Source organism: Cetorhinus maximus, chromosome 22, assembly GCF_964194155.1.
Source record: "Cetorhinus maximus chromosome 22, sCetMax3.hap1.1, whole genome shotgun sequence".
NCBI classification, from domain to species: domain Eukaryota; kingdom Metazoa; phylum Chordata; class Chondrichthyes; order Lamniformes; family Cetorhinidae; genus Cetorhinus; species Cetorhinus maximus.
The window spans coordinates 72,383,915-72,401,429 of record NC_135900.1 but is presented as its reverse complement, the minus strand read 5'-3'; the positions used below and the strand labels follow the sequence as shown (position 1 = coordinate 72,401,429).

At 44.3% G+C, this 17,515-nt stretch overlaps 1 protein-coding gene across 1 annotated transcript in view; it reads left to right on the top strand.

Annotated features, from left to right (window-relative positions):
* LOC144696788 (xylosyl- and glucuronyltransferase LARGE1) overlaps positions 1–17,515 on the top strand; it is a 366,558-nt gene that overhangs the window by 190,568 nt on the left and 158,475 nt on the right. The window contains exon 4 of the mRNA XM_078568532.1: positions 2,589–2,671. Within this exon, the coding sequence (XP_078424658.1) occupies positions 2,589–2,671 (83 nt within the window). The remainder of the gene's footprint in view (positions 1–2,588; positions 2,672–17,515) is intronic.

The window sequence follows — 17,515 nt, the reverse complement described above, 5'->3', positions numbered from 1 at the left end:
CACTCTTGCTCCTCTTCACCCGCAAGGATGTGCCCATTGCCACCTTTGCCCATTGCTAATTATCCTCGTGAAAGTGCTGTTGGGCCACCATTTGCCTATTGAGCAGCTTAATCCAGTCTGTTCAAAGGTTTTATATGAAATATTGCCTGGTGTTATGCCTATATGCTGCTGTGTGCTTCCAGCAGATTCTCTCTCTTTTTCCCAAGCAATTGCAGTTGTTTCCCCCCAGATTGTCCATTATATGTTCTCACAATTACAGATGTGAACAGGTGGGACTGGCTCAAGGGTGATGCCATTTGTATTTTCTTCCACACCTTTTTATCATCTACTACACAGCAGTAAGGCTGTTTCTATAAACAGGCTAAGTCTCCTGTAAAACAAGCCCTTCACCCGCAGGTGTCATGAGTTTGATGACATACTACAGAACTAACAATTGCCCCTGAAATGGTATAATACATCAAAAACTATGAGGCGTGCCTACAATGATGTCATGCCTGTTGCAAAAGGTGGTAAATGTCAGCCCTTCAGTTTTACTCAGGCTAAGGTAAACATTTTGATTTTTACACAGGTTAGACAATTATATAGAAGCAGAAGACAATTAAGAAAACAAGTAGCATTAAGTAGAGCTTTTAATGTAAAAAAAACTTATAAAACCACTTTTGAGAATAGTAGCCAGAGGAACCTAAACCCCAACTTGCAGTAGTAGCCGTGAACACAAGGTAAATTGTATCAAAACATTAAATGAGATTGTCTGAAAACTTTCTACTTCTTTCAGTAGTCTCTGACTGAGCCTCTGATGGACATTATGGCAGAAATTATTCTAAGCTGCCTATTCTAGTCGGTACATTTCCTTTAGACAATGTGTAGCAGGTTACTCAAATCCCCTGAGAGAACTGTAAATTAGTGACCTTTCTTGTTGGAAAGGAAGGTAACCACACAGCATGCTGTTAAACACCTACTGGCCCCAGACATTAGATCTTGTTGTGTTCATGTCAATGCAACTAAACAATGTATAACCCGTTCACTTCTTAGAACAAAGCTCCCTTGATAGGGGGAATGCCGCTTAGGGTGCAATGCATTGATTCATAAGCTTTTAACATTTGCCAGCAGTTGAAACCAACCCTGTGCCTGATTGGCTTAAGCTTAAAAGCACATTACAATTACCCAGAGTCCTTCAAAGGATCAATACATTGATTGTCACCTAGGACCAAGCCTCTGCGTCCTGCTCCTCTACAGATCAAACAACTTGTCTACTTTTTCACCAACTTCTGGACTCTTTATTTTGAAGTTGAGCAAGGAAAGTTATCTTCCATTGGAATTCGAGTCACTTCGTAACAGTGTACATGATGTAATGTTGCAGACTTCCTCCCCATTTGACACAGATTGAAGAATCTGTTTTTGGCACCTTGAGGGGAAAAAAACATTGACGAGCAGCAGTGACAGTGCTGGTGACAGTGTGGCAAAGGCAGTACTGTGGGCAGCTCAGTTAGCCTTCTGAGCAGTTTCTGCAGCTTCCTTTAGGTACCAAGCAGAGGATAACTAGCATTAACAGTGCTAGTGAAAGATAACTAACTCAGATTGTTTACTGGGATGGAAACGGTGACATGGAATGCAGCTTGTGGCAGGGACCAAAGGCAATGGCTTCAGTCTTCCTAATATTTTGTTGAAGGAAATATTAAGCCAGGTGACTAAAAGCTTGGGGAAAGGTTCTCAGGAGTTCCATAAAGGAGGATAAAATGGTAGACTTAGGTAGCAAAATAATTGAAAACTGGTGGCAAAATTTAATCTCACTCGAAATCCATTCACTTACACAGAGTTAAGATCGGGCCCGTGGAGTTTACTGAGGTAAAGATATGGATCCCATCCTTTCTTAATGCAGTATTGTGGCTTTACTAAAGAGTGGCTCTTGATCAAGTCATTGATCAGGATTATATCCCTTGAATAGAAAGTTTACTGAGAAAGAGAATTGATGCGACCTGCACTGATTAGAGAGAGAATCAGTTCTCATTTTCTCTCAGTCGTAGCAAAGTTAACCCTGAGTTATTCTGGACTCTGTTTCATGTTGTGCTCATCTTCTCCTGATTTTTAAATGTCCATATCATAGTCCAAGCGGATCATGATGTAATTTTGAAATTCTGCCCATTAGCTTTGCAGTACAGATACCACCTGATCTTGTACTTAGACATACAGAGGAGAATATTCTATTGTCCTCAGCCAGTGCAGTAGTTGGTAAAGTACAGTTGGCTTCAGCACTTATAGAACTAGTGAGGAGTAGAATCTCCCAGGTCTCCAGCTCCTGATTGCTCCCCAGTGAGAGAAGTGGTGACAGAAAACGCCAAATGCGGACATTTGATTGAGAACACGATTGGCTTTGGCGATGATGCCCATTACGGCTGAACTGCCGAACAATATTCACTGCCTGAGGCCACGGGTTGAAAAATGGGTAAACAGGTGCGGTACCCAGGATGAGCAATACTGTGAACCAAACCCCAGCAAGGGCTCGCTCCTTCAGAAGAGGAGAGAAGAGAATTGGGGAAAAGATTCTTTGACTATGTGAAAACATAATTGTTTTTGTTTTATTTTTGCAGACAATCCACATTGCCATTGTGTGTGCAGGATACAATGCGAGCCGTGATGTTGTGACACTCGTAAAGTCCGTCCTGTTTCACCGGTGCGTACGCACGATGCTTCATTTTCAATAACCTTGCTTCACTGTATGTCTCATAGAAGCAGGCACCCATGCCCAGAGGCTGGTGCAATCATCACATTTTAACACTCCCGTCTATCCTGACCTGCTGATTAATGCACTGGTTGCCTTCTAATATCTTGTTGAAATAAGAATGCAAACAAAGGTAGTGAATGCCAACCAGCTAATTAAGCGTGTAAAGTGTTGATCACCTTCTCGCGCAAAATCCAGTCCCTCAATTTTCTAGCGATGGCAAGTGCTAACACCAGCTGATTTCCTCTTTTCCCAAGCCAGGGTTAGAACTCTGAGATACAGAGGGATCTGGATGTCCTGGTACATGAATCACAAAAAGTTAGTATGTAGGTACAGCAAGTGATTAGGAAGGCAAATGGAACGTTGTCGTTTATTGCAGGAGGAATGGAATATAAAAGTAGGGATGTTCAGTACAGCTGTGGTGAGACCACATCTGGAGTACTGTGTACAGTTTTGGCCTCCCCTTATTTAAGAAAGGACATAATTGCATTAGAAGCAGTTCAGAGAAGGTTCTCTTGACTGATACCTAAGATGGGACTTACCTTATGAGGAGAGGTTGAATAGGCTGAGCCTGTATCCATTGGAGTTTAGAAGAATGAGAGGTGACCTTATTGAAACACTTAAAATCCTGAGGAGACTTGACAGGGTGAATGCTGAAAGGATGTTTCCCCTTGTGGGAGAGACTAGAACTGGGCACACAGTTTAAAAATAAGGAGCCCCCCATTTAAGGTGGAAATCGGAATAATTTTTTCTCTCAGAGGCTCCTAAGTCTTTGGAACTCTCTTCCCCAGAAAGCAGTGGAGACAGGGTCATTGAATATTTTTAAGGCAGAGGTAGATTCTTGATTGACAAAAAGAGTCAAAGGTTATTGGGGTAGGTGGGATGTGGAGTTGAGCCCAGAATCAGATCAGCTATGATCTTATTGAATGGCAGAGCTGGCTCAAAGGGGCTGAATGGCCTCGTCCTCCTAAGTTGTATGTTGTATCTGAACCAATTATAACAACGATGGCTGAGAGCAATTAACTAAGCAAGATACTTTATTCATAAAATTTGTAAAGGTACATTACATAATAGTTCAAATCTGATATTACATAAAGTGCAATACAGGCCAATTTTTTTCACTACAGTATGTGGCACCCTGAGGTGCCTCACTACACTTACAATTACAACTATATTTACAATCTGATTTCAGTTCAAGACTTCTCTAGTGCATATGGGCCTGAGGGTTTTACGTAGGTTCCTGAACCTCAATGTATGTGGGCCTTTAACTCTAACCTTTCCACATTGAGCCTTTGCAGTGGTTGCCCTGAGCTTTAGTGCATCCCTCAGCACATAGTCCTGGATCTTGGAATGTGCCAGTCTGCAACACTCGGCCACTGACAGCTCAAATAACTCAGAGCAGGATAGGAGTTTGGCCTGGGCCTGCCTGGTCCTTATGTCCCTGTCACACAATGTCATCTTACCAACTAGGAGAGCTGTAACCTTTTAGTCGTGAGACAGCTTTGATACAGAGAGTGTGGGTTATTTGGCCTTTTGCTTCACTCTAATTCTGTTCAGTATTTTTCTTCCGGATTCTCCCTCAGTCTTTACTCTGTCTTTGTTTGAGACTCTCAAAACATTTTAGCTGAGTTTTAGTTTGCAATGATAATTGATGCCAAAGTTGTTTAAAAGAAAGGAAACACCTTGCATTTCTGTGGCACCTAATCATGTCCCTGGCATTCCCCAAAGTACTACATATCTCACAAGCTCTGCTGTCCATATATTATCATGCTACAAGCCCAGGTGAGCCCAACACCCCCAAACCCATTCTTGCTGACCTGCATCTGCTCCCAGCCATCCAATATCTCAAATTAAAAGCTGTCATCCTCATTTATAGATTCCAACATGGTGTTGCAACCCCCCCCGCCTCCTGCCCTCTCTCTGGAGCCACCTCTAGCCCTACAGACCCTCAGAACATTCTGCTTCTCCAACTTTGGCCTCATGCACCCTACCTTCCTTCAGCTCACCATCAGTGCCTTCAACTTGCCTCCAATCCACATTCCTAAATTCCTACTATAAACTCCCCTGCCTCTCCACCTCCCTCCGCTGCTCCTCTTTCTCCACTAAGACTGACTTAAAACCCCCCTCTTTGACCAAATGTTGAGTCACCTCCTAAAATCTCGCCCATAAAGCAGTTTGGAACATTCTTCTATATTTAAGATGCGAGTTGTTGTGGTAAAGTTACTCTTTGAAGTATATTATCATGGTGTGCAGGCAAATATAGCAATCAATTTGGACGCAGCAAGGGCCCATAACCAACCAGCGAGTGACCAGGTAATTTAACTTAATTTATTCATTCATCAGATCTGGACACTAGCAAGGCCAGTGTTTATTGCCCATCCCTATGTGCCACTCAACTGAGTAGTTTGCTATGTCATTGCAAAGGGCATTTAAGTCAGCCACATTGCTGTGGGTCTGGAGACACAAAAATGGCAAATTTCTTTCCCTAAAGGACATTAGTGAACCAGCTGGATTTTCATGGTGATCACTACTGATTCGAGCTTTTTATACCAGATGAATTTATTAACTTAACCAATGTTCCCTAGCTGCTGTGGTGGTGGGATTTGAACTCATATATATCTTTGGATCATAATTTGGGCCTCAGGATTACTAGTCCAGTAAAATAATCCCTATGCCACCGTTCCAGTTAATCTGTATTTTACACTGATGGTTGAGGGAAGAACGTTGGCAAGGAGGCAGATCTAGACAGGGCTGCGGTTTCATATCTCATCAGGAAGAAAGACCACCCTCAAGAATGGATTGGATTGCCACCTTTCATTCAGTGCACAGAGAATGAGACTTCAACCCACATCCTAAAGCCTAGGCCCAACCATCTTCAGCTGCTCCATCAATGACCTTCCCTCCATCATAAGGTCAGGAGTGGGGACATTCGCAGATGATTGCACAATGTTCAGCACCATTCATAACTCCTCAGATACTGAAGCAGTCCATGTCCAAATGCAGCAAGACCAGCGCCAGGCAACGGCCACCTTCAACAAGAGACAATCTAACCATTTCGAGGGATGAGGTCTTGCATCAAGAATTCAGGGAGTTAGGCAGTAGACTAAAAAGCAAGACCTCGGGTTGTAATCTCTGGATTACTCCCAATGCCACATGCTAGCGAGCTCAGAAATAGGAGAATAGCGCAGATGAATATGTGGCTGAAGAGTTGGTGCAGGAGGGAGGGTTTTAGATTCCTGGATCACTGGAACCGTTTCTGGGGAAGGTGGGACCTGTACAAGCAGGATGGTCTACATCTGAACCAGAGCGGGACTAACGTCCCTACGGGTGGGCTTGCTAGTGCTGTTGGGATGAGTTTAAACTAATTCGGCAGGGGGAGGGGACACAGAATGTTAGCAGAATAGGGACACATCATAATACAGTAAAACAATCAAGTCAGAGGGAGTACAGCTGCATTATTCAAGGGAGTAAGGCAAGGCTGGATGGCCTCTATTTTAATGCCAGGAGTATTACAGGTAAAACGGATGATTTAAGGGTGAGAATTGACACGTGGAATTGTGATATAGTAGCCATCACTGAGATGTGGTTGAGGGAGAGGCAGGATTGGCAGCTCAACATCCTGGAATATAGAATCTTGAGGCGAGACAGGGGAGGGGGTAAAAGAGGAGGAGGCATTGCATTATTAGTTAAGGAGTCAGTTACTGCAGTAAGGAGAGATGATATCTTGGAGGCGGCATCAAAAGAAGCTTTGTGGGTAAGAGCATAGGAATAAAAAAGGAGCAGCCACATTGTTAGGTGTTTATTATAGACCCCCAGATAGTCAGCAGGAAATTGAGGAGCAAATATGTGCACAATTTACGGAGGTGTGTAAAAGCAATAACAATAGGGTAATTATATTAGGTGATTTCAACTTTCCCAACATTAATTGGGATAGACATAGTGCTAAGGGCTTGGATGGAGTGGATTTCTTGAAATGTGTACAGGAGAACTTTTTAGGTCAACATGTAGAGGGTCCAATTTGCACATAGGAACATATGATATATGCAGATAAGGAAGGCCAGCTAGCCAATCTGTGCTCATCCATCTAGGGAAACCTTATATTCCTCCATTACACCTTTCATTGATGCTTAATACAAAGGTTATGGTTTCCATTACCCTATTTGGATATTCATCCCAGGTGTGAAGAACATAGTACCATCTGTTTTAGAAAGCCAAAAATAAATTATATTTATATCATGCCTTTCTTGCCATTTGGGCATCCCAAAGCTCTTCACATGAGGTACAGTCACTGTTGTAATGGGTGAAATGCAACGGCAAATTTGTGCACAGCAAGCTCCCACAAATAGCAATGCGACATGAGGAAAACCTTTTTCGCGCAATGAGTGTTTGGGCCTAGAGTGCACTGCCTGAGAGTGTGATTCAGGCAGGTTCAATTGAAGAATTCAAAAAGGAATGAAACTGTTATCTAAAAAGGCAGAATGTGCAGGGTTTTTGGGAGAAGGTAGGGGAATGGCACTAGGTAACTTGCTCATTCGGGGAGCCGGTGTAGACATGATGAGCCATCTGTGCCGTAACAGTTTTGTCTTTCTGTGTAATATGATTTAGTGATGCTGGTTAATTGATAAACATTAGCCAGAATTACAGGAAGAACCCCACTAATTTCTTATGAATGGTGTCATGGGAGCTTTTTATGCCCACCTAAGAGGGTATAGCTTGATGTCCTCATCTGAAAAAGAGCATCACCGACAATCCAGCACTCCTTCAGTGGAGCGCAGAAGTGTAAACCTGGATTATATGCTCAAATCCCTGGAGTAAGGCTCAAACCTCTGACTGACTGACTCAAAGAAGAGAGCATTACCAGTAAGCCAGGGCTAAATTTGCCTTTTACAGGTTTGAATCTATTATTGGGTTTGAAGTAAATTTCTAGTTGCCCCTTTTCTAAACCTGTTTTTACACCAGGGGCCACAGGGGTCTTCTATATCTTGTTATTTTGGAGATTTTTGAATTAGAGTTGATATAAAACACAAGCAACAAAGCAAAACACAAGTAGAGAAAAGCAGTTGCCAAAATATGGTACACAACAGAGGAGCAAAATTGCAGCAATCTCAAACTTGACAGCCAAGTCGTTATACTGGGAAATAATCATGTAAACTAAGACTAGCGATATTGTGGTGAGAGCATCGATGAGGGGAAGGGCAAGGGAAACCGAGGGAGGCTCATTCAGCTCAACTGGGCTGCTGGGGTCAGAGTTCAGATGAGGAATAACAACAAACATCCCCACATCCCCAAACCCCAGGGGCTGATCAATTTGCCAAATACAGCCACAGGGAAATATTGTGAAGGAATTAGAAGACGGATTTTTTGATTGTCTCTTGCTAATTAATGGTTGATATAGGACTGATGTTCAAAGACAGGAATGTCTGAAAGGTGGATTCAGATTTGATAGGAACTTGCAAAAGGAAAATGGATAAATACTTAAAAGGGAAATGCTATGAAGAAAGAGCAGGAGAGTGGAGCTAATGGGAGATTTCTTTTTAAACAGATGGAACAGGCATAATGGACTGAATGACATCCTTCTGCACTGTTAGAATGGTTGATTCTACAACAATTTTTAATCATTGTTAATGGCCCATTTGTTATCCTTGAATTAACTAGTAGATGGATGGGCTGAAAGATGCTGTGCAATATTAACATCAAACAGGATAATACCTCTATAGTCACACCTTCATTAATGTTATGGACAGGAGATTTCATCTGAAAGTGTTTATCCCGTCACTGTGCCACACTAAGTGTACTCCCACCCCCAGAAAGGCCAAAGGTCACCAGAGATAATAACAATTTGTTCTTGGGATGTGAAGAATGAAACACATTACATTTGTATAGTGCCTATCTGGCCTCAAAGCACATAGGAACATAGAAAATGGAGCAGGAGTAGGCCATTTGGCCCTTCGAGCCTGCTCCGCCATTCATTATGATCATGGCTGATCATCCAACTCAATAGCCTGCTCTCACTTTCTCCCCATACCCTTTGATCCCTTTCGCCCCAAGAGTTATATCTAACTCCTTCTTGAAAACACACAATGTTTTGGCCTCAACTACTTTCTGTGGTAACGAATTCCACAGGCTCACCACTCTCTGGGTGAAGAAATTTCACCTCATCTCAGTCCTAAATGGTCTACCCCATATTCTTAGACTGTGACCCCTGGTTCTGGACTCCCCCACCATCGGGAACATCCTTCCTACATCTACCCTGTCTAGTCCTGTTAGAATTTTATAGGTTTCTATGGGATCCCCCCTCATTCTTCTGAACTCCAGCGAATATAATCCTAATCGACTCAATCTCTCCTCATATGTCAGTCCCGCCATCCCAGGAATCAGTTGGGTAAACCTTCACTGCATTCCCTCTATAGCAAGTACATCCTTCCTCAGATAAGGAGACCAAAACACAATATTCTAGATATGGTCTCACCAAGGCCTTGTACAATTGCAGCAAGACATCCCTGTTCCTGTACTCGAATCCTCTGGCTATGAAGGCCAACATACCATTTGCCTTCTTTACCACCTGCTGCACCTGCATGCTTATCTTCAGCGACTGCTGTACAAGGACACCCAGGTCTCATTGCACATTCCCCTCTCTCAGTTTACAGCCATTCAGATAATAATTTGCCTTCCTGTTTTTGCTACCAAAATGGATAACCTCACATTTATCCACATTATACTGCATCTGCCATGCATTTGCCTACTCACTCAGCTTGTCCAAATCACACTGAAGCATCTCTGCATCCTCCTCACAGCTCACCCTCCCACCCAGCTTTGTGTCATCTGCAAATTTGGAGATATTACATTTAATTCCCTCATCTAAATCATTAATATATGTTATGAATAGCTGGGGTCCCAGCACCGATCCCTGCAGTACCCCACTAGTAACTGCCTGCCATTCGGAAAAAGACCCGTTTATTCCTACTCTTTGTTTCTTGTCTGCCAACCAGTTTTCTATCCATCTTGATACACTACCCCCAATCCCATGCGCTTTAATTTTACACACCAATCTCTTATGTGGGACTTTGTCGAAAGCCTTCTGAAAGTCCAAATAAACCACATCCACTGGCTCCCCCTCATCAACTCTACTAGTTACATCCTCGAAAAATTCCAGTAGATTTGTCAAGCACGATTTTCCTTTCATAAATCCATGCTGACTATGTCCGATTCTGCCACTGTTTTCCATGTGCTCAGCTATTAAATCTTTTATAATGGACTCTAGAATTTTCCCCACTACCAACGTCAGGCTGACTAGTCTATAATTCCCTGTTTTCTCTCTACCTCTCTTTTTAAATAGTGGGGTTACATTAGCTACCCTCCAATCTGTAGGAACTGTTCCAGAGTCTATAGAATCTCGGAAGATGACCAGCAATGCATCCACTATTTCTAAGGCCACTTTCTTAAGTACTCTGGGGTGTAGATTATAAGGCCCCAGCTTCCCACATAGAGCAGGAGGAGCACACCATTGCTTTGAGCTCTCCTGGCATGACTTACCGCTTTAAATTAAATTAAACCTTTTGGAAGGTACTTAATATCAATTACTCTCAGGCCCTTCTTCCCTGCTCCTCGTTGTTACAGAATATAGCCCATACAAACGATGAACCACAAAATAAGACCTTAAAAACTATAAGCAATAAAAGTAGTAAATGCTTACCCGGCCGTATTCACGGTACTCAAAGGATCACCTCGTTCCTTCCTCACCTCCCTCAGTCACCCCTGCTCTCCCAGCTTCTCTTCAATTCCCGACTCCTCTCGCGCTTCTCTTCAACTCCTGACTCCTCCCGCGCTCCTTTTCAACTCCCGGCTCCTCTCGTGCTCCTTTTCAGCTCCCGACTCCTCTAGGTGTTGCTGACTGCCTGTCCCAGAGTCCTCCTCTTGCTCTCTCCTCTAGCACCTGATAGCCAAGGACGTACTTTTTACTATGGACGACAAATGTCTCGACAGAGCACATATCAACATATCTGGAGGCTAATCCTATCATAAAATGTTAGTAAGCATTTACAATTATGGGAGGGTGAAGAGCTGTGCCTTGCCTCTCTCTGCTTCAAGCCTTGGTATGGTTAAACACATAGTGATGAGCATTTTAGTGTGTGTTTTGTTTTTTTGCAGGACTTGCATTTTCTCCATTGAAAAATTCATGGCCTCTGCGGCCTTGTTATTATCAAGAGAAAAATTTACATTGCAGTCCGCTCGTAATTCAAACCCAGAAAAGCTCCAGTAACTTTCCAATGAAAAGCCACAATGTTTAATGTATAAATCACGCTGGGCTATAACGTTCAGACACTGCGTTGTGTAAGTGCCAGTGCCAATTATGCTGAGACAGCCTACAGATGTCCTAAAGTTTATGTCTGACAATATTTCATACAGAAGCATTGCTGGATATATCTAGCCCAAGTTCACTATAGTTGGAGAATACTTAATTATAGATCCTGCTTTCAAATCTCGTTACTGCCTTAGTTCCAGAAAAGTCTATTGGGCTGGCGTCATCCACTGTCCGTCGATTCAAGGATGATGTCTCAGGATCAGGAGTTTCTGCCATGGGTCTTCATTTGACTGAACAGGCCAATTCTTGACCCGCAGATCATAGGGCACAAGGGACAGGACACCCCAAGAGGTAGTGGGATCCGGAGTGCAGGATTTGCTTCCTTCTCTTCCCTTCTCTGCCACCTCTCTGCCTCGTCATTAGGACATTGTGACTCAAAGCGTGATGCTGCTTGGGTCAAAGGTGACAAAAGTGACACCACCTTTTTCACTCGCAGTCCAAACAAAAATGGTGCGTCGCATCCCTCCCCAGCACTGCCCTCATCGCTGGATTGAGTTTCTTGAGCGACTGATTGAGTCAGTCAAATTAAGAAGACTTCCAGTTTCCACTTTCGACCTCTTCCCAATTGGCTGATTGTAGGGCAATGGCAGCCAGCCTGCTGTCAGTCTTGGTCCCCTTGAGCAATGATGAGGAGGAACATTATCCAGGACTTCTACTGCTTATCACTAGCCAGCAGCTTCTCGGCGTTGAATTTTATCTGCCATTTGTCCACTCATTCCATCATCTTGTCTATGTCCTTTTGAAGTTCTGCGCTATCCTCCTGACAGGCCACAATGCTTCCAAGTTTCATATCCACAAATTGTGAAATTGTGCCCTGTACATCAAGGGCTCGGGCATTATATATATAAATCAGGAAAAGAAAGGATTCCAATATTGACCTCTGAGGAACCCCCACTAAAAACCTTTTTCCAGCCTGAAAAACATCCATTAACCGCTACACTCTGTTTCCTGTCACTCAGCCAATTTCGTATTCATGTTGTTACTGTCCCTTTAATTCCATGAGTTCTTTAAATATTTCCTGGAGCAATTTCAGAAATAGAGGCAGCCCCGAACCAGACTAAAGCAGTTTCTTGTTTCTTCATTGAAGATAATGGGCCTTCCAGTGAGATTGCAGAATTGGAACATAATACGAATGAGCTTGGTTTCAGTCCCAACTTGCAGTCAAAAGCAAGTCAGTATTAGTTGCCACGTTGCTTCTATTTTAAACCCTGCTTTTCCTGTCTTGATTCTCTAGCTTTCATGAGGCACTGTGGAAACCCAAGCAACTTTTCCAGAGGATTTATTTATTTTTTTGGTGCTTGCCTTTAATTTTGACATTTGAGATTTAAAATTTCCCCAGGGGAGAGGCACAGCTCTCCTCGGTGTCGCAACTAATTCAATTTTTCACCTCTTGGAATCAGTCGACCCATCTCATCGAGGAAGCGAATGCTTGCACCAGGATACAGGGACCCAGTTTTACCCTCTCCCACCCCAAATTCCAAATGAAAAGGCATTTCCTACATTACGACTGCGACTACACTTCATAAGCAAAAGGATTTCATTGGCTGTAAAGCGCTTTGAGACACCTGGCGATCATGAAAAGCACTATATAAATGCAAATCTTTCTTTTCAAATGAATTAAAAATGGGCACAAACGCGAGGCACCAGCTTGGTGCCAGAAGTTTGCTCCTCAGCTATCAAGGTGAGGCCACTTGCAGTTGGATACAGTACATGGCAGCAGTCATCTACAGAGTGGCTGGTGCCATTATTCTTTTGGTGGAGTTGCAAATTGCTGTGGTCATCCATGTGAGTGTAAGGCATAGGTTGCTGAGGCCTGCTCCCGGTGAATGCTCTTGTTTAAAGATGCCAGTTTTTGGCACTGATTGTGGTAATGTTACAATTTAGGGCCGCAAGATGTGAGCAGATCAATAGCTTGTTGGGCTGAGGCGCAGAGCTAGGTTTGCACCACCTAAATGGTTGACTCCCTTCTCCCTCTATCCAAAACTTCAGAGCAGAACCAAGTGATTGATACAGGAGCCTGACTTTTCCTAACTGTGAAATCTCTTGCCTATCCTCCCTTCCTCAGAATTCAGAAATAACAATCGGGCTCAACCATGTTTGCCCCACCCATTATATGATACAAATGCATGCATTAGCTATGACTCCAAACCGCAAGTACATACATACAAACATATGAATGAGGAGCAGGAATGGACCATTCAGCCCCTCGAGCCTGCTCCACCATTCGTTAAGATCGTGGCAGATCTGATTATGGCCTCAATTCCACTTGTGCCTACCCCTGATACCCTTTAGTCAAGAATCTATCTACCTCTGCTTTAAAATATTCTTTGACCCTGTCTCTACCACTCTCTGAGAGAAAATAAATTCTCCTCATCTCCACCTTAAATGGGAGGCCCTTTATTTTTAACTTGTGTCCCCTAGCTCTAGTCTCTTGCTCAAGGGGAAAGTCCATTCAGCATCCACCCTGTCAAGTCCCCTCAGGATCTTATATGTTTCAATAAGGTCACCTCTCCATCTTCTAAACCCCAATAGACACAGGTCCAACCTGTCCTCATAAGCTAACTCCCCATCCCAGCAATCAGTCAAGTGAACCTTCTCTGAATTGCCTCTAATGCAATTATTAAATAAGGAGATCAAAACTGTACACGTTCTAGATGTGGCCTCACCAATGCCCTGTACAATTATAGCAAAGCATCCCTACTTTTATATTCCATTCCCTTTGCAATAAACAACAACAGTCCATCTGCCTTCTTAATCATTTGCATTACCTGCGTATTAACTTTTCCTGATTCTTGTACCAGGACACCCAGATTCCTCTGTACCTGTGTTTTGCAACCTCTCTCCATTTAAATAATACGCTGCTTTTCTATTCTTCCTGCCAAAGTGGACATTATTCTCCATCTGCCAAATTTTTGCCCACCTAGTTAAACTATCTATATCTCTTTGAGACTCCTTATATCGCAACTTACTTTCCTACCTATCTTTGTGTCATCAGAAAATTTAGCAACTATACCTTTGGCCCCACCATCCAAGTCATTGATATTAATTGTAAATAGTTGAGGCCCCAGCACTAATCCCTGCGGCACTCCACTTGTAATATCTTGCCAACCTGAAAATGACCCATTTATGCCTATTCTCTGTTTCCTGTTAGCTAACCAACTCTTTATCCATGCTAATGTGTTACCCCCTACACCATGAGCTCTCATTTTGTGTTGTAAACTTTGATGTGGCACCTTGTCAAATGCATCTGGAAATCTAAGTGCAGCACATCCACAGGTTCCCCTTTATCCACGTTGCTTGTTACTTTCTCAAAGAACTCTGATAAATTAGTAAACCATAATTTCCCTTTCACAAAACCATGTTGACACTGCTTGATTGCACTGAGATTTTCTAAGTGTCCCACTATAACCTCCTTGATAATATATTCCAGGAATTTCCCTAGGACCGATGTTAAGCTAACTGGCCGGTAGCTTCCTGCTTTCTGTCTCTGACTTTTCTTGAACAGAGGAGTCACATTTGCTTTTTTTCCCATCTGATTGGACCTTTCCAGAATCTAGGGAATTTTCAAAAATTAAAACCCCAATGCATCTACTATCTCAGCAGCCACTTCTTTTAAGACCCTAGATGAAGTCCATCAGGACCTGGGGACTTGTCAGCTATTAGCTCTGATAATTTTCTCAGTACCCTTCCCCTGGTGATAGTCGTTGTTTTAAGTTTCTCCCTCCCTTTCGCCTCCTGATTCACAATTATTTCTGGGATGTTATTAGTATCCTCTAAAGTGAAGACAGATGCAAAATATCTGTTCAATTCATTCGCCATTTTCCTATTTTCCATTATTAATTCCCCGGAACTCACTCACTAGAGGAACAACATTCACTTTACTTACTCTTTTCCTTTTTAAATAGCTCTAGAAATTCTTACTATCTGTTTTTATATTTCTAACTAGCTTGCTCTCGTACTCTAATTTCTACCTCCTTATCCTTTTAGTCATTTTTTGTTGTTTTTTATATCTGTCCAATCTTCTTGCGGAGTTATACGCTTTTTCTTTCCATTCAATACTCTATTTATCTTTCTTAGTTAGCCATGGATGGTACGTTCTTTCTCACTGGAATGTATGTTTGCTGAGTACTATGAAATATCTCCTTCAATGTCTGCCATTGCGGATAGAATCACCCCAGATTTGCACTAAGTGCAGCAGCGGGCGGGAAAAAGAACGTTTTTCCCACTGGCCACGATGGCAGCTTTTCACACCGTATCGCCCCATACCCGCCTCATTAACCACGCATTCCCAGGAAACACGGCGTTTTAATGGCAGGCAGGCTCTCATTCACCCGCCACGCCATCACCTCTCCGCTTTCTCACACTGGGCACCATACTTAAAGTGGAGCCGTGCGCACGCCTCTCTGTGTTTCCAGCCCAGGACTGCTGCAGGGAAGACGGGATGGCCCCGAAAGGCAAGAAGACTGCAGTCCACACACACACCCACCCCGGTTTAGCGATGTGTTCCTCGAGCACCTTTTGGACACCATGGAGGCCCGTCATGATGTTCTCTACCCCCTCTCTGGCTGCAGGAGGGGCAGCAACATCACCAATCCGGCTTGGGAGGTGGTGCCAGCGATGGTCAGGGCCAACGCCCTTCAAAAGAGGACAGCCACCCAGTGCTGCAAGAGGATGAATGATCTCCTCTGTTCTTTGTCAGGGTAAATCACTCTTCTCATCACTCACAAAACCATCACACATCCACAGGGATCTCGCAGGGACACCCATCATTCACTCTCTCACACGCACCTCCATTGTCCTCATCCTGTCCATGGGATCACTTGCCACCCACACATGCCAGGCATACTTATCATCTGGCCTTGCAGGCTTCCCACTTACACTCTCTACATCTCTATTCATGCAGGAGAAGCTGGCACACAACAAGAGGGAGAGGTCGCAGACAGGTGGAGGAATACCTGAAATCCAGGTCCTCATGGGCTTTGAAAATAGAATCATCCAGCTGGCTGGCGAATATCTGGACCATTCCTGAGCTGATGGTGAGGTCGACGGTGCTGTACCAAGTGAGGATCCAGCAGTGCAACATCCATCAGAAACCACGCTGTGAGTGATGTGTCCTGTTTCACAGGCCACTGCCACGCACTAATTATCTCCCCTTGCTTTCGCATGCAGATCTGAGAAACAGCTGATGGATTCCATGACCCAGGGCCTCCTATCAAGCCCCGAAGAAACCTCTGAAGAGGAATCTGAAGGCACCCTCCCTGAAGTCCTGTCACAGCGCTCACCCAAACCCTCCACCAGCACAGAGACACACAACTTGGTGGGATCTAGCTTTAGAGTAGCCTCGGGATCACAATCTGGTGAGCACATCACACTGTCTGATCCACAGCAGGCAGCAGGGTCTTCCCAGGTGTCCGGCACTCGGAGGGCTGCTGGAGGCCAGAAACCTGCTGAGTCTGAGTCAGATGATGAGCCTCTGGATCCGGTAACACCTCAGTTGCTGGAGCTTCAAAGGCAAGCTCTGGAACATCAGGAAGGGATGTCCGCTGCACTCCTCAGATTACAAGGCACGATGGAGGAGTCCGTCCACCTTCAGTCTGAGGTGATAGAGTTGGCATGCCAGCACACCAAGGTCAATGCTGGTAGGATGACGGCCGTCATGGAGACTTTGGTCCATGACATTGGTCCTGCACTACTAATGCCATAGTTGGCTTCCAACATTGTCAACATGAGAGGGGTGCGGGGCAGCTCGACTTTACTCCAGCCACGCCTTCTCCTCATGGAGTCAGTCAGGGGCCCTCGGGCACTCATAGGGAGGAGGATCAGCAGGTGCACACCCGGGGACATCCACCCAGGTGACTCCAGGAGTGTTCGGCCCATCTGCATCCCCTCTTCCTGTGACCCCAGCAGCTCCAGCTCCACAGGCCAACCAGGGTGCCACTACCACACAGCAGGACCCCGAAGCAGGCCATGGCCTTCCAAGTCTTGGTCCTCTAGAGGACGCCTGCCAAGGTCACCACAGACAGGGTGTAGCAGTCAGCAGGCTGCTTCTACCTCCGCAGTGGATGTTGAGGGAGCACCAAGACGTAGTGGCAGGGTTAGGAAGGTTAAGAAGGTGTAGTTGCACAGCATTGGCACGGATGTTAATCACTTGTACATAATGTTCTCTATTGTAAATAGAACCCTAAGATGCCTCACTCCCTATGGCTCCTTGTTCTGATGAGCAGTGTTCGTGTCACTCAGATGTGAAACCTTGGTTCTTGCACAAGATAAAGGCAGGTGTCTCAGTCCAGGGCCTCTTCCCTATGCTTTGTGCAGGCTTCAGACCAAGGAGATGGTCCTACCTCACACTCACTGGACGCATTACTGGTGCCTGCACCTCGATGGTGCTTGTCATTGCTGCCAGAATGTCGTGGGCAGGCGTCACAGAGTTTCAT